The 25,338-nt window shown below is 45.4% G+C and overlaps 1 protein-coding gene across 2 annotated transcripts in view; it reads right to left on the bottom strand.

Annotated features, from left to right (window-relative positions):
• The window catches only part of MCF2L2 (MCF.2 cell line derived transforming sequence-like 2), a 377,565-nt gene extending 357,522 nt beyond the window's left edge, over nucleotides 1–20,043 (bottom strand). The window contains exon 1 of one of the 2 annotated variants that reach the window (XM_074191036.1): nucleotides 19,765–20,043. Coding sequence is in view for 1 of the 2 variants with exons in the window: in XM_074191033.1 (XP_074047134.1) it covers nucleotides 1,849–1,927 (79 nt within the window). In the remaining variant the exon portion in view is untranslated. Of the gene's footprint in view, nucleotides 1–1,848; nucleotides 2,010–19,764 lie in introns of those variants that run through there. The other variant, XM_074191033.1, reaches the window with a different exon arrangement.
• Between the last annotated feature and the right edge of the window lie 5,295 nt (nucleotides 20,044–25,338).

A 25,338-nucleotide genomic window follows, 5' to 3' on the forward strand; every position in this document is an offset into this window, starting at 1 on the left:
CAAGAATTCCAATCTTTGTAAGCATAATTCTGGCACTAGAACATGTTTCCCAATGAATTTATGGATCAAAATTGGGCCTCCCTAACACTAAAGTTTTTTTTTCCTTTTAGTTCTAATTCTTTTATCTCAGCATAGCTCATATGAGAATATGTTGAAGATGACTGTACATGCATAGCCTATATCAGATTACTCACTGCCATGGGGAGGGGGAAGGGAAGGAGGGGAGGGAGGGAAAAATTGTAGAATTCAAAAGCTTATGAAAGGATGAACGTTGAAAATTATCTTGGCATGTTACTGAAAAAATAAAATGACATTCCAAGAAAAAGCTCATGGCAGTATCTTGCAGAGAGTATAGGAGACCTTTCCCAGTGTGAGTATGCCTTACCCTGGAGCCCAAGAAAATGGAGTGGCCAGTGACATTAGGGCCATTCAGGGCAGGGCATCAGCTCTAAGGATCTACCACACGTAGGATTCAACTGTAAAGGGAGAAGGGTCAAAAACATGTAAAAGTTGAAAAACAAAGGTTTTTGTCTGGGTCAGGTCTGCATGAGCAAAGATATAGAGATTCATAGCCAGATGACAGAACTGAGCTCCATGGAAATCGCAGATTCTGGGCAAAGGGGGAGGAAGCCACACCCAGAGAGTGCCACATACAGATGGCAGGACAAGATTCCAAAGGGGAATAGGATGGGGAGGTTCTCCCTTCGATGTTCCTGTAGTTTCTTGGACAAGTAGCGGCTCAGATCTACCCTAGGACGCGTCTGACCCAAGCCGTGCGCCCTCATCCAAGGTCCCCAAAGGCAGCCTTAGCCATGCTGCTCCTAGGAAACTGCTCCATCCAGCTCGGCGGGCCGGCGGAGCCGCCCGGACGCTGAAGTCGGGGTAGCTGTGGGGAAGGAGGCGCGAGAGCGCTAAGGGTGCCCGAGGAAGGGCCGGGGGTCCGGGAGGGCCTGCCCTCGGGGTCAAGGGGAGGCTGCACCCGGACCAGCAAAACTGGTGTTCACGGTCTGTGAAAAGAATTAGAGAATCTCGGGGCGAGGGGCATAACAAAGGCACGCGAGCCTTGGCCTGGAGACCCCCAGGAAGAAGCAAAGCCTCCAGAGCAGCTGGCGGCACGGGCATGGCTTAGAACTCGGGTCCTCCTGACGCCAGGTCTGCGGTGCCAGTCCTGGCCCGGCTCTCTGGGGTGCCCTCGGGCGGGGAGGCGGCGGCCCGGGGGCGGGCAGCCCCGAGTTCAGGTTCGCTCAGGTGCTGCGTGACCTTGGGCGCGCCGTGGCCTCCAGGCTGCCCTTTGTAAAAGGAGGGGGCGCGGGGGGGCGCGGGGGGCGCGGGGCGCGGGGCGCGGGCCGGGGGCCTTCACGGTGCCACGAACGAGAACGCGGCAAGCGCCGCCGGGCGCCAGGAGCCGCTCCTGCCGGGGGGCGCGGGCCGGGGGCGCGGCGGGGGCCGGGGGCGCGGGCCGGGGGCGCGGCGGGGGCCGGGGGCGCGGCGGGGGCCGGGGGCGCGGCGGGGGCCGGGGCCGGGGGCGCGGGCCGGGGGCGCGGCGGGGGCCGGGGGCGCGGGCCGGGGGCGCGGCGGGGGCCGGGGGCGCGGGCCGGGGGCGCGGCGGGGGCCGGGGGCGCGGGCCGGGGGCGCGGCGGGGGCCGGGGGCGCGGCGGGGGCCGGGGGCGCGGCGGGGGCCGGGGGCGCGGGCCGGGGGCCTTCACGGTGCCACGAACGAGAACGCGGCAAGCGCCGCCGGGCGCCAGGAGCCGCTCCTGCCGGGGGGCGCGGGCCGGGGGCGCGGCGGGGGCCGGGGGCGCGGCGGGGGCCGGGGGCGCGGCGGGGGCCGGGCCGCGCGCTACTCACCGACACGGGCGGACACGGAGGCCAGCCGCCGCGCCAGCTCCCGCTGCGACATCTCGTCCTCGCGCAGCCACACCAGCATCTCCCGGCGGCCCGGCCCGGCCCGGGGGGCGGGGGGCGCCTCGGCCCGGCGCGGCGCACACAAAGGCGGCCCCTCCCTCGGCGCGGGCGCGGCCCCCCGGAGCGCCGGCCCGGCCGGGAGCTGTCCGAGGTGACGCGCGCACCCGCGCGGGCGCACGCGCAGCGCGGCCGGCGCCCCGCCCCCGCCCCGCCCCCGCCCGCAGCCGCCGGACACCTGCGCGCGGGGCCGAGGATGCGGGGGCGGAGAGGGGGCGGGGCTGCGAGCCGGCCCCGCCCCTGCAGAGGAAGCGCCCCCCCCGCACGTGCCGGAGCCCGAGTGCGCGCGCAGTCTCACACCTGCGAGTGTGTCTACCTGGCGTGGGGGTGCTCTCACGCCTCTCCTTCAGAGAGCCCTAGCGGGGGCGTGTCTGTGTGTGTGTCTGTGTGTGTGAGTCTGTGTGTGAGTCTGTGTCTGTGTGTGTCTGTGTGTCTATGTGTGTGAGTCTGTGTCTGTGTGTGTGTGTCTATGTGTGTGAGTCTATGTCTGTGTGTCTGTGTGTCTGTGTGTATCTGTGTGAGTCTGTGTCTGTGTCTGTGTGTCTGTGTGTCTGTGTGTGTGTCTCTGTGTGTCTGTATCTGTGTGTCTGAGTCTGTGTCTGTGTGTCTGTGTGTTTGTGTCTGTGTGTCTCTGTGTGAGTCTATGTCTGTGTGTGTCTGTGTCTGAGTCTGTCTTGCATGTGTGTGTCTGTGTGTCTGACTCTGTGTCTGTGTGTCTGTGTGTCTCTGTGTGTCTGTGTGTCTGACTCTGTGTCTGTGTGTGTGTCTGTGTCTGAGTCTGTCTGTGTGTCTGTGTGTCTGACCCTGTGTCTGTGTGTGTGAGTCTGTGTCTATGTGTCTGTGTGTCTCTGTGTGTCTGTATGTGTATCTGTGTGAGAGTCTGTGTCTGTCTGACTCCGTGTCTGTGTGTGTCTGTGTCTGAGTCTGTTTTGCATGCATGTGTCTGTGTGTGTCTGTGTGTGTGTCTCTGTCTAACTCTGTGTCTGTTTCTGTGTCTGAGTCTGTGTGCCTGTGTGTGTCTGTCTGGGTTTTTGCCTCTGTATCTCTGTGTGTCTGTATGTGTCTGTATCTGTGTGTCTGAGTCTGTGTCTGTGTGTGTCTGTGTCTGTGTGTCTTAGTCTGTGTCTGACTCTGTGTCTGTGTGTGTGTGTCTGTGTCTGAGTCTGTGTGTGCCTGAGTCTGTGTGTGCAGACATACATGTGTGTGCTTACACACAGCCACTCCCCCTTGTTGCACAGATCACATGCACATTCAGGACAGCCACATGACACCCACCTCAGTCTACCCACATACCCATAAATAACAGGCCTGGCTCCCATTGTGACACACACACACCACACAGAGGAGGCAGAGGCACACCGGGGTGTCTACATATCTGTCTGTATATGTGGCAGCTCCGCCATGGGCACCAAAGCACAAACACATACATGAACGCCTCTCTCTTGCACAGCCTCTTTCTGGCTATAAAGATTCTCTTCCATGATCCTCCCACCTAACTCCTCTGCAAGCAGTCCACCAGAGAAAGCCCTGTGAGGATGGATGCGTGTGTGTGTGTGTGTGTGTGTGCGTGTGTTTAGACACAACCACTGCTCCTTATTACACAGATCAAACAAAGAAATCACACACATGTTCAGGGTGTCCACATGATAGCCACATGCCCATAAATGAACCATCTCCCGTCTTGATCACACAGATCACACAAAGAAGGCAGAGGCACTCTGTGGCATGTGGAGATGCATCCAGAAAAAAAAAAAAAGCCCTCGCACAGACTACAGAAAGTTGCTGCTGTATGTGGTGGGTGTGATTTGCGTGTGCACAGTGCACACACACGTCTGTACATGGGCAGACAGCCCCCTTCTGGTCACATAGAGAACAGAACAGGTGCGTGCACAAACGTGTCCGAGACTTCATAATTGATCAGCCAATTTGTTGGGCAACAAGTATCAAATGCTAAGCAGGGAGGGGAACCCCGCTGTCTCCCTGCCTCTCTCTGCAGCTCCGGCTGGACCACTCTGAGACGGCCGAGCCCTGGCTAGGACGCTCAGCTGCTCCATCCCAACCTGCCCCCTGGAGGTTCTGGCTACTCCCTCTTCTGGTCTTTATTCAATCACTAGGACATGACACTCATCCCAGGGGTTTTTTTTCTCAGAATGTTCTATTTAACTTATTGAATAATTTATCATGCCCTCCACTTTAAACAACCATAAATAATATCTATTTGTGATACTTTCACTTAAAATTAATTTCCAGATATAATTTTTTCATAGTAATTTAATCAATTAATCAAAAAACATATACTAGGCTTCTAGCATGTACCAGACACATAGTAGGCCCTAGAGTAAGTAAGGTTGTTGTTCAGTCATGTCCAATTCTTCTCAACCCAATTTGGGGTTTGCTTGGCAGAGATAACGGAATGGTTTGCCGTTTCCTTCTCCTCATTTTACAGATGAGGAAACTGATGCAAACAGGGTGATGTGACTTGCCCAAGGTCACACAGTATCTGGGATCAGATTTAAACTCACAAAGATGATTCTTCCTGACTGGTGGCCCAGGCCACTTTCCTCTTGGCCAGATGACCCAGGTTCCAAAGGTCAAAATCAAATAGGCTTTCCTCCCAAGGAGGTAACATTCTATCTTTCAGGAAACCAAAAGCACTTAGGTGTGCACTAAATGCATCCAAACATTCACAGTGGAAGGGGGACAGAGACACTTGCAGCCGGGAGGACCAGGAAAGGCCCCAGGTAGAAGGGCCTTGGAGCAGAGCCATGAAGGAAGCCAGGAAGTCAGAACCAATGGACATTTGACAGGAGAGCATACTCCAGACAAGGGAAATATCCAGTGCAAAGGAACCAGGTTACAAGAATGAAAGGTAAGTTGGATTCTAGTTGTAAAGAGCTTTAAATGTCAAACAAATTAATTGATACTGGTGCTAGAGGTCATCAGGAGCCACTGCTGTTTATCGAGTGACAGGGGTGACAAGGTCACCGGCCCAGTAGGAGAAATCACCTGGTCGGCTGTGTATAAGATGGACTGGAGCGTGGGGAAAGACGTTAAGGAGTCACAGAAGGCGAGTGGGAAGGCCACCACAACCACCTGGTCCTATCCATCCATGAAAGGAATCATAACTGAAATATACCCAATGAATGGTCATCCGGGCTCTGCCTGAAGAACTCCAAGGAGAAGGAGCCACTTCACTTGGCCATAGTTCTATTTGGAAGTTGCTTCTGACTCCAAATCTAAATTGGCTTCTTTGGAACTTCTACCTACTACTCCTGATTCTTCCCTCAGGGACCAAATAGGATACGTGTAATCTCTTGTCTACATAACAGTCCTTCAATATTTGAGCAAATCATCTGTAAATTGTAAAAGTCTGATTCCTTTCTCTGGGCTTCAAATGGCTAAAGCCAAGAGGATCGATATTGCAAGGGCAGCCCAGTGGCATAGTGGATAGAGCACTGGCCCTGGAGTCAGGAGTACTTGAGTTCAAATCCAGCCTCAGACACTTAATAATTACCTAGCTGTGTGGCCTTGGGCAAGCCACTTAACCCCATTGCCTTGCAAAAACAAACAAACAAACAAACAAAAAACCAAATCAGCAGCTTGGTGAAAAATACAAAAAAAAAAAAAGAAAATAATAGAAAACCAAAAACCAAATAGAAAATAATATGTTAAAAACCAGTTTAGGCCTAATAGAAAAAGCAAAACAAAAGGCAAATGAGGAGAAGAATGCCTTAAAAAGCAGAATTAGCCAGCTGGAAAAGGATAAAGTTCTCTGAAGAAAATAACTCCTTCAAATGCAGAATGGAACTAAAGGAAGCTGATGACTTTCAGAGAAATAAAGAAGAAATAAAACTCTTCCAAAAAAGTCAAAAATTAGAAGAAAATGTGAAATATCTCATTGGAAAAACAAGCAACCTTGAAAAAAAGACCCAGGAGAAATAATTTTTAAATTATTGGGCTATCTGAAAGTTACAACCAGGAAAAAAGCCCAGGCTTCATCTTTCAAGAAACAATACAGCAAAATTGCTCTGATATCCTAGAATCAGAGGGTAAAAGAGAAATTGAGGGAATTCACCAGTCACCTCCTGAAAGAGATCCCAAAAGAAAAACTTCTAGGAACATTATAGCCAAATTCCCAAACTCCCAAGTCAGAGAAAATACTAAAAGCTTCCACAAACAAACAATTCAACTCCCATGGCTCTATAGTCAGGATTACACAGGATCTGGCAGCATCTACATTAAGGGCTCATAGGGACTGGAATATGATATTCTGGAAGGTAAAAGATTTTGGTTTACAACTGAGAATCAACTACCAAGAAAAACTGAACATCCTTCTTTCAGGAGAAAATATGGACTTTCAATGAAAGGGGACTTTAAACTTTCCTATTGAAGCAACCAGGGCTGAACAGAAAATTTGATTTTCAAGTACAGGCCACTAGTGAACTATAGAGGGGGGTGGATGAGAAGGACTAACTATGAGGACTTAATGATGTTGAATTGCATGCATTCCTGCATGGGAAGAAGAAGATACTGATAACTCATGAACTTTCTCATTTACAAGAGCAGTTAGAAGGAGCACAGGAAGGAGTTGAATATAATGGTATAATATAGTAAAAAGATGAAGTCAATGGGTGATAAAGGAAAGTACTATGAGGAAAGGAAAGGAGATGAAGAAGAAGCTAAGAAATTTCACATAAGAGTCAAGAAAAAGCTTTTTCAATGGAGTGGAAATGGGGAAGGCAAGGGGAAATGAGTGAGCCTTCATTCTCATCAGAAATGGCTCAGAGAGGGGCAGCTAGGTGGCAGTGGATAAAGTATGGGCCCTGGAGTCAGGATTACCTGGGTTCAAATCCGGTCTCAGACACTTAATAATTACCTAGCTGTGTGGCCTTGGGCAAGCCACTTAACACCATTTGCCTTGCAAAAACCTAAAAAAAATGGGTCAGAGAAGAAATAAAATACACACTTAATAGGGTGAGGAAATCTATCTTACCCTAGAGAAAAATGAGAAGAAAGGGATAGGATGGGGGGAATGGGGGGAGGGAAGGGGTAATAGGTGATAGAAGAAAGGGAAGATCGAGGAAGAGGATACTCAGATTCAACACACTTTTGGACAGAGCCAGTATGAAAGAAGAGAGAGAACAGAATAAATGAGTGTGGGGAGGAATAAAGTGAAGGTACAGCCAATAATAGAAACTGCGGGAAAAATATTGAAACAACTTCTCTGGTGGACTTATGATAAAGAAAGCAACTCACCCCAGAGACAGAGCCATTGAAATCTGAACACCAACTGAAGAACATTTTTTTTTCTCTCTCTCTTTATTCTTGAGCTTTCGCATCTTCTGGGGGGGGGGTATGTTTTACTCTTATAACACATTTAATTTACATCAATGTATAGCATGGAAACAATGTAAAGACTATCAGACAGCTTCTGTGGGGGGGGAGGGAGGGGGGAATTGTAAAATTCAAAACCTTACAAAAAAACGATAGGCAGATACTAATATTATATATAATTGGAAAACAAATAAAATGTTAACAAAAATAAAAAACAAAAAAAGAAAATTAGAACTGGGTAAAGGGAAGGCAGTGAAGTTATAAGAGACCAAGAAATAATAAAACCAAATATGAAGAACAAAAAAATAGAAGAGAATATTAATTACCTCATAGGAAAAATGACTGATGTGAGAACAGATCAAGAAGAGAAAACATAAGAATAACTGAACTACTTGAAAGCTACAATAAAAAAAAGAATCTTGATACAATAATACAGGAAATAATTAACAAAAAATTGTCCTGAAATGTTAGAAAATAGAAACAGAAAAAAACCACCAATTCATCAATCATCACCCGAAAGGGGATCCTAGGAGGGAAACTGACAGGAATATCATAGCTAAATTCCCAAAAACCAGGCTAAGGAGAAAATTAAAAGCAACAAGAAAAAAATAATTCAAACATGGTAGAGTCATAATTAGAATTATACAAGACCTAGCAGTGGCTATTATAAATGACCACAGATCTTGGAACATTACATATGAAAGAGCAAAAGAACTGGGGTTCTGGCCAAAAATATGACCTGCAAAGTTAAGCATAATTCTGAATGAAAGAAAAAGGTACATTCAATAAATTTCCAGACTTTCAGGATTTTGTTGCAAAAAGACCTGAACTTAATAGAAAATTTGATATACAAAAACCAAGAAAAATTTAAGGTAAACATCAAAGACTAATTACAAGGGACTCAATAGTAGACAAATTGTTTACAATCTATATGTGGAAGTGTAAACCATATGTCCAAGACTGTTATTAGTAATTGGGTAATTTGAGGCAGCTAGTTGATGCAATGGCTAGAGCACTAGTCCTGCAGTCAGAAGAACCTAAGTTCAAATCCATCCAGCCTTGGACACTTAGTAATTACTTAGCTGTGTGACCTTAACCCCATTGCCTTGCAAAAACAAAAACAAAAAGGGATTGAGTAGTTTCAAGGAAAGATAGAGAGCTGAATAGGATGGAATTCTTAAGAATAAAATGGTATAAGGAAAGGGGGAAAAAAGAGCTATCATTTTATATAAATGAAATGTGAGAGGAAGAACTGATATAAAGGAATTAGATAGGGAAGGATGAATAAAAGCTTTTTAAATTCAGAAAGAAATAAGAAGCGGTGACAGCAAGGGTACTGAATCTGAGGATGAAGGATTAGGATTGGGTATATAGAAGGTTGTGTGGATTAACGAGGAGGGAGGTATAGAAGGGTGTGTAAGGGAGGAACTCTTGGAAGGGTGGTAGATTAAGAAACAGCAGGACAAGACAGCCTAGAAATAAAGTTGAGGAGTGAGGAGGGGTTGTAACTTATAGGAAATGTTATAAAAATGAGATTCATACAAATCAAATATATAGATATTTATGAATATGTATGTGCACATGTATCTATATATCCATGTAAATGCCTGTGGATATATATGTACACATATAAACATGTTTATACATGAGTGTGTATGTATATGTGAGTATGTATATATGGATAAAAGTATGTATATGTGTATATATAAATATATATATACATATATATGTGTATATATAAATATATACACATATATATGTGTGTATATATTCATCTTAATTATAGTGGAGTGAGGGTTGGAATAGAGGAAAAAAAGAAACAGTTCCCAGCAGAGAAAAGAAGAAAATCTACAAGGAAGCAAAGTACAATGAGTAGTATATATTATATTTATTATATAGGTTCTCTTGAAGAAATTTATTGCTTGGGGGGGCTAGGTTGCACAGTGGATATAGCACTGGCCCTGGAGACAAGTGTACCTGAGTTCAAATACGGCCTCAGACACTTAATAATTACCTAGCTGCGTGGCCTTGGGCAAGTCACTTAACCCCCATTACCTTGCAAAAAAACAAAAAAAAAGAACTTTATTCCTTTATACTATGAATCCTCTCTTATGTTTTGCTGTACACATGATAATGCTTTTTTTTCTCATTTTGTATTTAAGTTTAAAATTTTAAAATACAAAAGAAGAAAGAAAGGAAGGAAGGAAGGAAGGAAGGAAGGAAGGAAGGAAGGAAGGAAGGAAGGAAGAGAGCAAAGATAATAATGGGGAAACCTATTGCTGAGAGAAAGAGAGCCAGAGATCAATCACCTTTGGCCAGTTTCTTTTTCATCATAGATTTCAATAAAGGAGGAAATTTAACTGAGAAAAAAAAAAGATTTCTGGGGACATGGCCTCCGTTTTCTAGGTGAAGGATGGGACAAGATAAAGAGCTTGTTATCTCCTTCATGGTCCCTCTTCGGTTTCATCAATTCCCCAATTTGGGAATATGGGTTTCCATCAGACACTGTTCTATTGATCTTGATTTTTGTCAGTTCAAAGAAGGGAAGCCCCTTGAGAATAAGGGCCATTTCTATTTTGCTTTTTCTGTCCTTTGTGTTAACACAATGCCTTATATACCTTGAGTAATATATGCTTTTTGCACATAGTAGGTTCTTCATAGGTGTTTGTTCTATTGGATTGAATAGATCATTCCAATAGTCCTTGGAATGTCCTTGATTATTGTTAATGACAATGCAGTATATCATGACATCCACATACCCTGGTTTATTCGGTCACTCCTAGATTACAATACATTAAAAAATACTTTTAATTGAACAGCTAAAGACCCCTGCCTCAGGGAGCCTGAAGGCTTGTTAGGGAATGAAAGACCTGGATTTTCTGCTCCTCCATTGGTTTGGGTTGCCTTCTGTCTTTCAGTTGAAGTCATCATTCCTCCTAGTAATATGGCAATGAATAACCAGATTAAAAGGGCTTTCTGTAAAAATACTGGTTCACACTGTTGTTACTTCAATAACCTGTAATTTTTGTAAGTCTGAACGCTTACTCTACCAGCCTAAATCAGGTTGGCTTTATGATTTAGAAGGGTATTCCAAAGACTCATTGTCAAATTTATCAATAACATAATATGAGTACCCTGAGGAATTGCCTTTCTTTGCTCAGTGCTTATCATTGTACCTTACAGATCAACTGACTTTTGTTGTTGTTCATGCTGGAGTGGTTTGTCATTTCCTTCTTCAGCTCATTTTACAGATGAGGAAACTGAGGCTAACAAGATCAAGTGATTTGCCCAGGGTCACACTATAAGTATCTAAGGCCAGATTTGAGGCAAATAGCCTTTGGTCCAGAACACTAACCTTCCAAAGGGATACAGATCAGATGTTCCTCTTTGGGAGGGCCACCATCTCTGCACCTCTTCTCGAGGACCTTGTACCACTGGTCCACCACAGTCTTAGGTCTAAGCACTCCTGCTGGGTCCTGTCCTTGCCCTGAAGCCTATGAAAATAAGATCTGGGGGATTGGCTGTTTCCTCTCCCAAAATCCAGTCCCCTTCTCTGCCTGATTGTTGGGATCACATCCTATGATTGTTTTAACTTTGGATTAAAAACTCCTGGTTAAGAATTCTGGAATTTGGCTATAACAGTCCTTGGAATTTTTATCCTGGGGTTGAGGGGTTCTATGTATTCTTTCAATGGTCATATTGTCTTCTTGTTCTAACAAATTTGACAGTTTTCCCTAATAATTTGCCAAGATGTTTTCTAGGTTCTTATTTTGATCTGGGCTTTCTAGTAGTCTAAGAATCCATAGATTATCTCTCCTGGATCTATTTTCCAGGTCGTTGATTTTTCCTAAAAGGTACTTGATGTTTTCTTCAATTTTTTTCAACCTTTTTTATTCTGTTTGATGGAATCTTGAAGTCTCCTAGATTCTTTGGTTTCTATTTGTTCAATTCTATAGAGTTTTATTTTCTTCAATTACCTTTTGTGTTTCCTTTTTAAATGTGATAAATTTTCTGGTCAGTTTTTCATATTTTTCCTGCATGACTCTCATTTCTTTTTTCCATTTCCATTTTTCTTCTTCTTCTCTTCTTTGGTTTTTAAATTCCTTTTTAAGTTCTTCTATGAGCTTTTGGTTTTGAATCCAATTCATAGACTTTTTTTTTTTAGGTTTTTGTTGTTGTTGTTTTTTTGCAAGGCAAATGGGGTTAAGTGGTTTGCCCAAGGCCACACAGCTAGGTAATTATTAAGTGTCTGAGACCTGATTTGAACCCAGGTACTCCTGACTCCAGGGCTGGTGCTTTATCCACTGCGCCACCTAGCTGCCCTCATAGACTGTTTTGAGAATTTCCCTGTAAGTGATTTTTCACTGATTTCTTCTTCCAACATGGCATTGTTATCATCTTTATCTGCAAAGTAGTTTTCTATAGTGAGCACACTTTTAGCTTTTTTTTTTTTGCTCATTTTTTGTTGTTTTAGCTCTGCTCCTGGGGTATAGGAAATATAGATCCACGATTTTTTTTTTTATGCTGGGGCTGGGGTCCGATTCCCTGGCTTATCATTGGCCAAGATGTTTCCTATGTAGTCCAGGCCTTGCCTTTGCAGAGGCTTGTTTCATCCTTTATGTTCAGGTTCTGACTTAGCAGTGGTTTGTTCCCAATGCAGTCCTGTCTTTTCCCCCATTGTTCCCAGGGTTCAGACTTTGTTTGCTGGCTTGCTATCTATCTATCTATCTAGCTAGCTAGCTAGCTAGCTATCTAGCTTGCTATCTAGCTGCCAGGACCTCTGCTATTGTCAGTCTATCTGGACCTGGACTGCACTATGGCTCAAAGCCTCCCACTAGCTTTCCCGCTCTCCCACCTCCTGGACTTTACTTCCCCTTTTCCCCCAAGAGACAGACCTTCACTGAAAATCCTCCACGATGTCTAGCATTGAAAACTGCTTTGGATCTTCTCTTTTTCTTGGTGGGATCTGTAGTGTGAATGTCAAAGTAGAGGCTTCATTTATTTTTGGTAGGGGAAAACTCTGGGAGTTCTGCCCCGGAAGTCCAGTCCTCCTCTCTGCCTGGCTCTTGGGACCACATCTAGTGATTGTTTTAACCTAGGGTTAAAAATTCCTGGTTATATCTCAGGTTGTGGTGGATGAACATTTTATTATTCTGCAGCCAACTGTTGCTATGAGGCTTCTCTGTTCTAATCAGAGAAGGACAAAAAGGACTACCAAAAAAGTGCCCAAGCCAGGGCCTGCCCTCCAAGAGCTTGCTCCTTTTAATGGAATTAAAATTCTCTTTTGTATTTTGAAAAAATAAAAATTCCATAGTTGAATAAAACTGCTTCCTGTGTTGTAGTTTTTAGAACTAGTTTAAAAATAATAAATATGGTTTTGTAAGAGAGTTTCCACCTAAAGAGACAGGTGAATATCCCCGAAAAGATAGAGACAAGCCAGCTGATATGCTTTACTTTAACGTAAAACAAATATGTCATTGGCTTATTTCCACCATCCTTCCACCTCCTGTTAACAGCCAAATAGGCATCTCCACCCTTGGCCTTGTGTCTCCCTCCTAGATGGTTTGGCATGAGCAATTCCTTCCCTGCTTCCCCACCTCCCACCCCCAGGCCCAAACCTGAAATGTGCTTCTCACTAGAATCTCTGCAAGGCTCAATATAGCCCCATCTCCTGAGAACCTTTTCCTTTACCTAACTCTCCTAATTGTTATGGACTCTACATACTCAGACAATTGTACTTAGTAACCAAAATAATAACAAAAATAGCTAACAGTTATATATAATATTTTGTTTACAAACTGCTTTACATTTTTTATCCCATTAATCCCCATAAAAATCCCATAAAAGGGGCAGCTAGGTGGTACAGTAGATAGAGCATCGGCCCTGGAGTCAGGAGTACCTGAGTTCAAATCTGGTCTCAGACACTTAATAATTACCTAGCTGTGTGGCTGTGGGCAAGCCACTTAACCCCATTTGCCTTGCAAAACCCTAAAAAAAATCTCATAAAGTAGGTTCTAGCTATTATTACTCTCATTTTACAGAGGAGGCAACTGAGGCAGACAGAAATTAAGTGACTTGCCCAGGATGACACAGCTAGTGAAAGTCTGAGGCTAGATTTGAACTCAGGTCTAAGGTATTCCCATTTCTGACTCCTGAAAGTGCATATTCTGTTTTAATTTTACTACCCATTGTATCCTAGTCACAGGCTAATAAAAGGTCCAAGTATCAAAGTTTTACTGAAAGAAAATAGGACCAATATTTCTGAACTCAGAAACCTGCAGATCATTGTGGTATACTCAGCATCACAGTCATCTTGTTCTAAACCACCCTGCAGGCTTTCCAAAGTCTCAATTTGCAGAGTCAACATGAAGGCAAAATATTGATTAGCTATTAATGGATAAAGAACCCAGACCACATGCCCTCTCTATTTCTGCTCATGCTTAATAGCTGCTGCAGGAAGCCACCCAGCCCTTCCAAAAGAATCCACTAGAATATTTGGTCAACTGGGCTCTCAGGACTTGATGAAAATCCTTTTATTCTTTCCTGAATGATGCTCTGAATGCTTCCCTCAGCACGTAAACCCTTTCATCTCTCCCAAAGCCATTTTCATTGCATCCTCCACCCTCCCTCTCTCTCTATAAAGGACCCCACTTCCCACTTTGTCAAGATAATAGAGAATATTCATCCATGGTCCTTCTTCCCAATTATGCATTTCTAGACCCTTCTACATCCTCCCTCATTTTTCTCCCTTTTTTTCCAGTTTCTAATTAAAATGACAGCCTCCCTTACTAATGTCTTTGGACTTATCTACTCCTCTCTCCTCTGGGAGACTGTGCACCTCCCCCACCTCTTCTGATTTCAGCCTCTATCTGCTGGTTTCCTCCTTCGCCCTACAAACATGCTTCTGTTCTCATTAACAGAACCTTCTCTTGACCACACCAAGCTCTTGAATGGTTGTCCTATACGAGAGCCACACTTCGAGAAAAAGACAGCCATCATCGCCTCAGGCCCACTCCCCAAGACTTGACTGAAACTGCTCCTCCAGAAATCATCAGACCTCAGTCCAGTGGTTTCTTGTTAGTGCCCGTTAGGTGGCACAGTGGATAATGGAAGGTTGGGTTCAAGCCTGGCTTCAAAACCTCACTAGCTATGTAGCCCTAGACAAGTCGGCCTCAGTTTCCTCAACTGTGGAATGGGGATAATCCAGCAGCTACTTCTCAGGGTTGTGATAAAGATCAAATGAGATAACATCTGTAAAGTCCTTAGCATGATGTCTGGGTCATCATAGGTCTTAATACACGTGTCCTTCTTGGTTTCTCTGAAGTTTTTGACTGTTGGCTATTCCAGCCTCCTAGAGACTCTTTTCTCCCCTCTGCTGCACCTGCCTCTCTGTCTTTGTTCTCCTTTTGGGGACCATGACCCATGTTCTGGGTGTCCCTCGGGAGCCCTGCCACGAACTGTCTTCCCTTCTTTTTCTCTCATTGACTTCCTCAGCCTCCATGGGTCAAATGACCATTCGTAGGCAGAAGTCTGACATGAACAATCACGTTGACATCCCCGTCCAGAGTTCAGACTAGTATCACCCACTGCCACCTTGATGGATACCCCCCTCAGAAGGCCAGCCCTTGATCTGACTTCCCCATTTTTGCCAGTGGCATGGCCACCCCTCTGGGCATCTCCCCGTGGGGTGTATCTGTCCCTTCACTCTCCCTTACCTTCCTTGCTCCAGTCACCCATCGGCTGCTACATTCTGTCCATTCTCCCTCCTCGGTGTCTGACATCCCTTCTCTGCCTTTACATAGCCATCCCCCGTGCTCAGGTTCTCCAGTATTGTTACTGGACTGACATCCTTACCCTTAGTCTCTTGCCCCTCTGATCCATCCTTTGCTCAGCAGCTAAAATAGATTTTGCTGATCCCTCTGCTTAGGAGGGCACAATGGCTCATGACTGCTACCAGGATGAAATAATTTGTCATCTAAAGCCTTCATCACAGGATCCAGCCTCTTTCCAGAAATTTCACCTCATTCCCCCACATGCTCCATGTTCTATCAGACTAGCCTACTTGCACTTCCCTCTGGATGATGTCCCCATTTCCTGCCTCCAGTGCTTGTCCAGGCTTTTCTACATGTCTGAGCCATTCAACCTCTTCGTCTCCACTTCTAAGCATCCCTAGCTTCCTTCCAGAGTCATTCAAGATGCCACCTAATACCTTTCCTGAACACCCCTCTCCTAGTGCTCCCCTTCCCTCCCCACTTGAAATGATTTTTATATTTATTGAGTATATATATATATATATATATATATATATATGTGCATGTATATATCAATGTAGAAACCTGTGCATAAGCATGTAAGCATGTGTGCATGTAGACACACATTTATAGTTCTTGTTCAATCATGTTTAGTCACATCTGACTCTCTATGAGCCTATAAGGAGTTTTCTTGGCAAAGAACTGGAGTACTTTGCCATTTCCTTCTGAGGCAAGCAAAGTGAAGTGACTTGCTCAGGGTAACAGCTAGGAAGTATCTGGGGTCACATTTGAACTCAGGTCTTCCTAACTCCAGGCCTGGCACTCTAATTCACTGGGCCACCAAGCTACATACACACATTTGTTTGCATGTCTGTGTGTACATGTATACACATATATTTATACATTTACATGCAATTATCAAGTACCTACTATAGTCAAGGGACTATGTTATGCACTGGGAATATTTAAAGAAGCAAAAGACAGTCTGTATCTCCAAGGAGTTCACAATCTAATAGGGAGACAACAAACAGATGTCCAGATGTTTTTTATTATATATGTGGGGGGGGTATATAGCTATAGAGAGGATAAATAGGAAAATAATTAACAGAAGGAAGTTACTGGAATTAAGAGGGGTTGGGAAAGCCTTCCCGCAGAATACAGGATTTTAGTCAGGACTCAAAGGAAGCCAGGAAGCAGGGATGAGGAGGGGGAGCAGGGGACCTCATGCCCAAGGCTAGGGTCTTAGTTGGCCTTAGGCTGCTCTCTGCTACCATCTGCTGGGCTTCAGCCGTTGACACCTTCAGGGCCAGGAACTGCTCTCTACTACCATCGTCTGGTCTGTATTAATTAAAAAGCCTCTCTAAGTCCCATAAAAGCTTTTCGTATCCATACAGAATGCCCGTAGGCTAAGAATAAGTCTCTTACCTGCCTGTATTTGGTGCTTATTCAAAGTCTGCTCTATCATACAACGATGAAGGAGGTCAGGAAATCCCTTTAATTCTGATACACTCCTGATAGATATCATTTTTTCCCCAAAACATATGTGTCTACCTGTATATGATTATGGATGTTTTATTTATACAAATGTTATTTATATGAGATCCTTCTGGAGGCTGAGACTTTGAAGTGATTCTCTCTCCCAAGATTCTTCTTCATTTGACCAGCAAGTGAATTTAGGGTAAAAACAAAAGCGAAGTGAAGAAGCTGTGATCAACAACCCTCTACCCCTCAGTTCACATTTCTGCCTTTATTAGGACCGTTTACCAGTCACAAAACAATCCAATTTCATTTACCACTTGCTAGCACAGAACTGTTGTCTCTCTTCTTATACCTTGTATTTCTGTATCCCTAGATATATTTCCTCACTGAAAATAGCATTTAAAATAGTGCTATTAAAATCTACAAAATCCTCTCCTGTTTGATCATCACAACAGCCCTGCTGTTATTATCCCCATTTTGCAGTTTAGAGAACTGAGAGAGGTTAACTGTCTTTCCTAGGATCACAGAGCTAGAAAGAGCCCAATGCATGACTTGAACCAAGGTCTTCTGATTCCAGTGAACTTTATCCACTACCCTACCTTGCTGTTCCACAGAACGGAAGCTCCTTGAAGTTGATCCGGACCTTAACTTAAGTCTTATAAAATGGCCTAGACCTAGTTATTCATGACTCCAAGGTCACATTACCTCTCACCTCACCTGTATTGATTTTTATAATGGCTGATTAAATTGTAGCAGAGTCATGGTTCAATTTTTGTCCAGTAGAATAGAAGCAAATTGATTTGAATGGAGTAAACTCAGCAAAAAGAAAATTTGTCTCTTAATCTGGATTGAGAATTTCTTTTAACTGACTCTAACCCATTATAATCACTGACTATGGGATGCTGTTTGTCCTTCGTTCTGGAAGGACATTGACCACTGCCCAGGCTGGAAGGAAGGTCCAGGCAGCTGCAGTTTGCGATTGTCACAGGTGAAATGGAAATTGGCTGAAATGTTTTGGAAAGTTATGCAGTTAAAAGTTTCACTAAAAAGTTGAGATTCTTCTTTGATCTGTGCCTATCTCTTCACTGAAGATTCATCCAAATCTGGAATACTCCATTACTTCAAACCAAAGTCTGAAATGAAGCTTAGAGAATCCTTCCTCTTGCATGGTGTTAGGGCAAGGCATCAGGTCCAGAGAGCTCTGGTCTCTCCGGTGTCACCATTTTACCAAATTCTAGCCTTAATTTAATCCCTCCCACCCAGAAAAAAAAATACAACATATTATATTTTTTAAAATCTTAGAATCAGAGATTTAAAGTTGGATGTGACTGTCGGGTAGAATGAGAAAAATGGCAACTACTAAAAATAGTATAACACTTGGGAGAGAAGCCTTTAGATCTGAGGCATCTACAGAAAGTGTTTCCTTCTCCAGTGAATCTCCTTTTCCTCTTCCAGTGAAATTATAGTTCTAATTTCCTTCTGTCTCAAATTTGTTTTTACTAACCTACAGCAAAGCAGAAGATAACTTCAGAAGGGGAAACTGGTGTTCTATTATGTGGCAAAGATGGTCAGACAGAGGAATAGCCACTGAGAGGCACTGAAGCCTATGTAAATCTATTGTCCATGAGAATGCTGGGTGGGATATTTGTGCAAAGTAGCCTTTGAGAACTGTCAAGAGGGAGTAAATGAAAATTCATATTCATTTAGGCAAAATGAAATGTCAGGGGGCTGATGGTCATCACCAGCAATGGAGAAAGAGTTACATGTTTTTCTTGCTTTTTCTCTTTTGACCCTTCACGGGACCTTTTCACTCATACATTTATTCCCAATAGAAATGATCGCAGTCTAAGAACTGGGTTTCATCAACTTTCAAGCCAGCTGAAGTGGGCCTGATAAGAGGGAAAATTGCCCAGATCAAAGGACAGAGTCTCCTCCCCCTGCTGAAGCAGCCTCACAATTCTGCTGCTGCTTGTCTGCAACAGTGACCATCCTCTGGTCGCTATGGAAGCCAACTTCAGGACCAGCTCTTCCCCCCCAGGTCTCTTTCCCAGCAGGGGTGGACTGTGTGGGACCCCGAGGCCTCCCGCCCCTGCTCCCTGAGCTACTGTCTGACTGGTGACTTTGCAACAAAATGTGTTGGGAGAAAAACAAAATGATTCCATTGGGATTCAGACCACCCTGTCCACATCCTTCTATAAACCCTCCAGGGTCTATCTGCCCAATATGCACTGCAACTTCCTCTGGGTGGTGTATGGTAGGAGCTTAATGAAGATTTACTCAAGGCCCTTAATAAGGGCCCAACAATACGTAGCATGGTACCTGGCATGCAGTAGGTGCTTAATAAAGGTTTAACAGCACTGAGCACACAGTGGATGCTTAATAGCGGCTTCATAGTGATGAGTGTGGTGCCTGGTACACAGTAGGCACTTTATAAAGGCTGAACACTGCCTAGCATAGCGCCTGGTACACAACTGGCACTTTATAAAGGCTGAACTGTGCTCAGTGTAGCGCCTGGCACACAACTGGCACTTTATAAAGGCTGAACCGTGCTCAGCGTAGCGCCTGGCACACAACTGGCACTTTATAATGGCTGACCCGTGCTCAGCGTAGCGCCTGGCACACAGTAGGCACTTTATAAAGGCTGAACCATGCTCAGCGTAGCGCCTGGCACACAACTGGCACTTTATAAATGCTGAACCGTGCTCAGCGTAGTGCCTGGCACACAGTAGGCACTTTATAAAGGCTGAACCATGCTCAGCGTAGCGCCTGGCACACAACTGGCACTTTATAAAGGCTGAACCGTGCGCAGCGTAGCGCCCGGCACACAGTAGGCACCTTATAAAGGCTGACCTGTGCTCAGCGTAGCGCCTGGCACACAACTGGCACTTTATAAAGGCTGACCCGTGCTCAGCGTAGCACCTGGCACACAGTAGGCACTTTATAAAGCGCAGTCCACCACACGGGCCAGGCACACAGCAGGTGCCCACTGAGGACTCCTTCCTGCCCACAGAGGGGACGTACCAAAGGGTTACTTATTGAGAGAGTGGAGGCCGAGAAGGAGCGGTCAGAGGGGTCGGAGGAGGGCTGGCATGGGGTTAGGGCGCTGAGTCATTAAACCGGGAGAAGGGCGGTTCCGCGGCCCACGTGGCCTGGATGGCCAAGGTCACTTGGCCCCACCCCACTCCTTTGACTGACACGTTCCGCCCCCCAACACGTGGAGAGGTGTGCGCATGCCTACCTTTCAGAGCGGCATCTTAGTCTCTGCGCATGCGAATCCCCCATTTTTCTAGCTTTTCCCGCCCTTCGGCGCAATACGCCTGCGCAGAAGGGTTTCCTAGGCCACGCTGTGGCCATTTTTCCTTCTGGCAGACAGTTGGGGGCGTCCACGGTGGTTGCAGAGGTCCGCTAGGTTAACGTCTGTAGACGTGCGACCTCTTATGTTCCCCCATTATATTGTGTGATTTCGTTCTTCATAAGTTTTTAACGTTTCAAATGCCGTCTCTCTGCCCGCGTGCCAGCTCTTGGTCTCCGTGCCCTCCCAGACAGGAAGTGACGCACTCATTTCCCGACGGCGGAAGTCGACGAGGCGTTGCCGGAAGCTGGAGGTCACCGAACTTGCCCGGGCGCCAGCCGCGAGCATGCGCCCGGGGCCCTCCCCCGGGATCCCCTCGTCACGTGCCTCCCGCGCCCCGAGGCCTTTCTGAGTAGCCCGGTGTGCGCGCGGCCCGCGGGGCGACCACCTGGCTCCGGTTCTCCTTTTTTTAATTCTTTTTTTTTTAACGTTTTTGCAAGGCAATGGGGTTAAGCGGCCTGCCCAAGGCCACACAGCTAGGTCATTATCAAGTGTCTGAGGCCGGATTTGAACTCGGGTCCTCCTGACTCCACGGCGCTACCTAGCCGCCCCCCATCTGGTTTCCCTTTTAACAAATTTATTCACCAAACTGACGAATCCCACCGGGCTCATCGGGCCGGGCTTTACCATGATCTCATTTGATCTTTTTGATTTTTCCTCTAAATGACCCACTTCCTGCCACCCCCCATGATCTCATTTGATCTTTTTGATTTTTCCTCTAAATGACCCACTTCCTGCCACCCCCCCATGATCTCATTTGATCTCTTTGATTTTTCCTCCAAATGACCCACTTCCTGCCACCCTCCCCCCCAGTTCTGCACCTTTGCCTCGGCAGACTCGTTGGATGCGACACAAGGCCTCAGGTGAAGGTGATTAGGATGGCTATGTGGCAGATGAGGAAACTGAGGCAAACAGTCCTCCGCCCGGGGCTCACCACCAGGAAGGGCAGACTTCAGTGTTCCAGCCGCCCTGGCTCGCTACTTCTCAGCCTCCTTTGCTCCCTGGCTCCTGGCTTCTCCCTTCTTTCCCTGGTGATGCCTTGACCCTTCTCTGCACTATGCACCCCAGGCTTGGCTCCTGCCTCCGTCATCTTGGCTGGATTTTTATTTTTTTTATTTTTTTTAATTTTTTTTTTGAGAACTCAACCAGACCAATGTTTTATTTTAAACAGGGAAACAAAAAATTCTCACTGGATTTAATGTAAAACTGAAAAAGGAGACAGGACATCAAAACAATGTACATGAAAGAAAGAAAAAGTTAGGAGGCACAGCAGTCAGAGAAGGGTTGGGCCAAATCATCAGTGACTTACCTCAACATTTTCCTAACAGAACAAACAAGCATTAAAAGACAGACCAGGATAAATCATTACCTTCCCAAAATAATGTGTTTAAAATTTCTTGGCTGGATTTTTAAACTCAACATGTCCAAACCTCTTCTCTTCCTAAGGCATCTTGTTGAGGATGCCTCCCCAGGCCTCTTCCCCTCACCTCATATTCAATCTTACCAAATCCTGGCCTTCCTTCTCCATTTCTCACAGGTCCCCTTCCCTCCTTTGACTGTTCTACTTTGGGGGCAGGACCCCCATGCCTAGTGAATTAGCCTCATGGCCTCCATACCCCCAGTCCATCCTTCACTTAGCTGTCCAAAAGCTCCTCATCCTCATTCTTTCAACTCCAGGGACTCCTGCTTCCCTCCAGGGTCAAATAGAAATACCCCCCCATTTTTAACCACTCTACCACCTGGCCTCCTGGCATACTCTGGCCAGACATGCTACGCTCCAGGGGTGCTGGCTCCCTGGCTGCCCCTCTCATTAAACACCCCATCTCCCCACTCCTTGTCCACCATCATCCATGGGCCCTCCTGACTTCCTTCTGTCTCAGCTCTACTCCATCTCCTGCCAGCAGCCTCTCTCAGGTCTCCTGGATCCTCACACCTTTCCTCTGAAGGTGTTTCTCAAGTCAAGCGGCCCACACCTTGATTGAACACAGCCCCTACTTAGACTTTGGGCTCCTGGAGAATAGGGCCTTTTTTTTTTTTGCCTTTATACCTGTGGCATATAGTAGGTGCTTGTTGATTTGAGTCCCTACCCTGACTTCACTTAATTTCCCTACCTTCCTCCCTTTCCAAGCCTCTTGGCCTCCTGCATGTACTCTGTCACCCAGGACCCACCTGCTTTTTCTCCATACCCTGACTCTGGATATCCCCCAAGCTTAGGGTTCTCTCCCTCCTTTTCTCTTCCTAGCTCCCTGGATTCCTAAAATCTCATCTAAAATCTCCTTCTCCAGATACTCTGTAATTCTAGCACCTTCTCTCTTATTAATCCTGGATATCTCTTGTTTGTTAGTTATTTACCTTAGGAGAATGGGACCTCCTTGAAAGCAAGAACTTTGCCTTTCTTCACTTTCTCTAAATAAATTCTTGTTGGTTTTGATGACTTGATTTCCAGGTCTTATGCAAAGGAGATGATTGTCTGACAGTCACCACAGCATATTTATGTCCTGGGAAGAGTCCAAGCCTGGGGGGGGGGGGGGGATGCAGCTGAGGAGCTGCTTTTATGGACTCTGGCAGAGCTCTAGGGAGTGTTTGGGTGTCAGGGCTGCCGCACTTCTTTTGGCTCTGTGGGCTCCCACAAGCCCTTTGTGCATTTTTATTAGTTAATATTAAATATGACCTCTACCTGATATGCATTTATTATTTTGTGGGTTTGGAACTGGGCCCCTTGTATTTGTGTAAACTTAGGCATGACTTATTTATAAATGATATATGGAGATTTTACCAAAGTAAACCCTGGGTGGAGACAATGAGCCAAAATATCCTTTAGGGATCAGCCCTAGGACCTGTAAACCCAGGGCTTTTGTGGGCTGGAGCCTGTATTATATCTGAGTTTCAGAAGCAGTGCTCTAGGCCCCTTGAAAAGGAGAAAGATGGGGCAGGGCCAAGGACTATCTGTTATGTGTGATACAGGGAAGCAGAAATTGAGAAGGCATCTTTGACCTTTTGTTCCCTCTTTTGTCTTTTCCAGTAGGAAAAATGTGTAAATGCTTGAGTTGGCCACTTTGAAGGCTCACCAGCCCATGCCCCCTTGCCCAATGTATGCTAAACCTCTTGGCACTCTCTTTCTCTTCTTCATTGCATGGGATGGCACAAGATTAAGACTGGCAAGAACAGAGCCACCTCTGTTACAAAGCAGGTTCAGCTGAGGGCCTCTCTTGCAGGGCTGTCACTGAGCTGACTGGGCTAGTGAATGGGGATGTTGTTGAAGGCAAAAAAAGCCTGGGTTAAGGTGGTGCCCTCCATTCATGTTAAAGAGTCATTTGTTTTCAAATGAACAGACTGCCAGCTTGGCAGGAGTCCTGAAGCTGAGGCAGCCTAAAAAACTAATTTGACCCTGATTTGAGGAAGTATGGTTTCTGGGAATAAGGAAGTGGTGGTCAGCCTTTTTTCATATAGGCCATGGCTGGACCACAGCTGGACCTGTGTTCCATTCTGGGCCCTTATCCGCCGCAGGCAGCTGGGATGGAGTGGGGCCTTGGGTCCATGTCTCTTGAGAATCTGCTGGAAAAACTGAAAGGAGGGCTCAAGTTGTGAGAGCTCTCCAAGGATTTGAAGGGCTGGTCTTTTGGGGGAAAAATCAGCTGTTTCATTTGACCCTGGAGGACAGAATTAGAAGCTGTGAAGGAAAAAGGAAAACTGAGACTTGATGGAGGAGCCTCCCTAAAGTTGGAGGGACTTCTACCTCCATCCCAGAGGCCTCCTTGGAGACCAGGGGCTGCCCTTCTTTACTTCCCTGAAGGTTTCTGGGACTGCCCCCTAGAGATGGGTTGGCAGAGCTAATGGCTGTCATTTCAGCTGGCCCTGGCTAACACGCTGATGTGCTGAACCCTGGGGTTGGGGGATGGAAATAAAAATCTACTTATGATCCAGTTAGAGATGGACAGAAACCGGCCAATTTCTGGAGAGCCAGATGAGAGGGAAACCACAGGTCCAGGCCAGAATTTCAAAGAACTTCTTTTGTGTGCAGGCCTGAAAGGGCCCCTATGACTGGGATGTGGGCTGCTCAGACCCAGGCCACCACTTGCAGGCTTTCAGTGGCTCAGTCTCAGGGATCACCTCATCTTGTCCCCACCGAGGTCAGGGCACTCATTACAAACTCTTTCTTCCCATTGTATACCTCAGAAATTAATTCTTAATTCTTAATTCTTAAGCCTTCTAACAACCTGGGAGCCATCCAGAACCAAGTCACCGCTGAGACTAACCCTTCTGTGCTCTTCTGTTCCTCTGCACCAGAAGAGAGCTGGGATGCAGGGGCAGCAGTGTAGTGAATCTTGATAAATGGTCAAAAGGATAGGAAAAGCAATTCTCAAAAGAAGAAATTAAAAGAAAAATTCTCTAGATATTGATTAGAGAAATGCAAATTAAAACAACTCTGAGATACCTCTCATACCTCTCTGGCCAATATGACTAAAAAGGAAAATGATCAATGTTGGAAGGAATGTGGGAAAATTGGGACACTGATGCATTGTTGGTAGAGTTGAGAACTGACCTTTCTGGAGAGCAATTTGGAATGACACTCAAAGACATAAACCATTGATCCAGCAATACAATCACTAGTTTGTATCCTAAAGAGATCATGAAAAAGGGTAAAAAAAACCCACATGTAGGGGGCAACTAGGTGGTACAAGAGATAGAACACTGGCTCTGGAGCCTGAAGACCTAAGTTCAAATCTGGCCTCAGACACTTGAGACTATGTGATCTTGGGCACAACCCCATTGCCTTGCCAAAAAAAAAAAACAACAAACCCTCATGTAAAAAAATAGTTATAGTGGCTCTTATCAGAGTGTCAAAAAAAGGGAAATTGAGGAGATGTCTCATCATTTGGGGAATGGCTGAAGAAATTGTGGTGTGTGTGTCTGTGTGTGTATACATATATGTATATATGTGATAGGACACTATTGTTCTATAAGAAACCCATATGAGGGAAGGGACTTCAGAATAGCCTGAAAAGACTTGCATGAACTGAGTAAAGTGAACAGAATCAGAACATTGTACACCAACAACAACTCTGTGTATGGTCAACCATGATGGACTTGCTCAAATCAGCAATAATCAGACAATTCTAAATTCCATGTGATGGAAAATGCCATCCATATTCAGACAAAGAAATATGGAATTTAAATGCCGACCAAAGATTACTATCTTCAATTTTTAAAAGTTGTCTTATGTATATTGTTTCTATCTGTCGAATATTTTTCCCCTTTTCAACTTGATTATTTTTCACAACATGATTAATATGGATATATGTATAACATGGATATACATGTATAACCCATATTAGATGGAATTCTGTTGAGGGGATGATGGGAAGGGAGGGAGAAAAATGTGAAACTTAAAACCTTACAAGAAATGATTGTTGAAAAATATCTTTGCATGTAGTTGGAAAAAAAAATAAAATGATTTTG

The sequence above is a fragment of the Macrotis lagotis genome, chromosome 6 (genome assembly GCF_037893015.1).
Source record: "Macrotis lagotis isolate mMagLag1 chromosome 6, bilby.v1.9.chrom.fasta, whole genome shotgun sequence".
Taxonomy (NCBI): domain Eukaryota; kingdom Metazoa; phylum Chordata; class Mammalia; order Peramelemorphia; family Peramelidae; genus Macrotis; species Macrotis lagotis.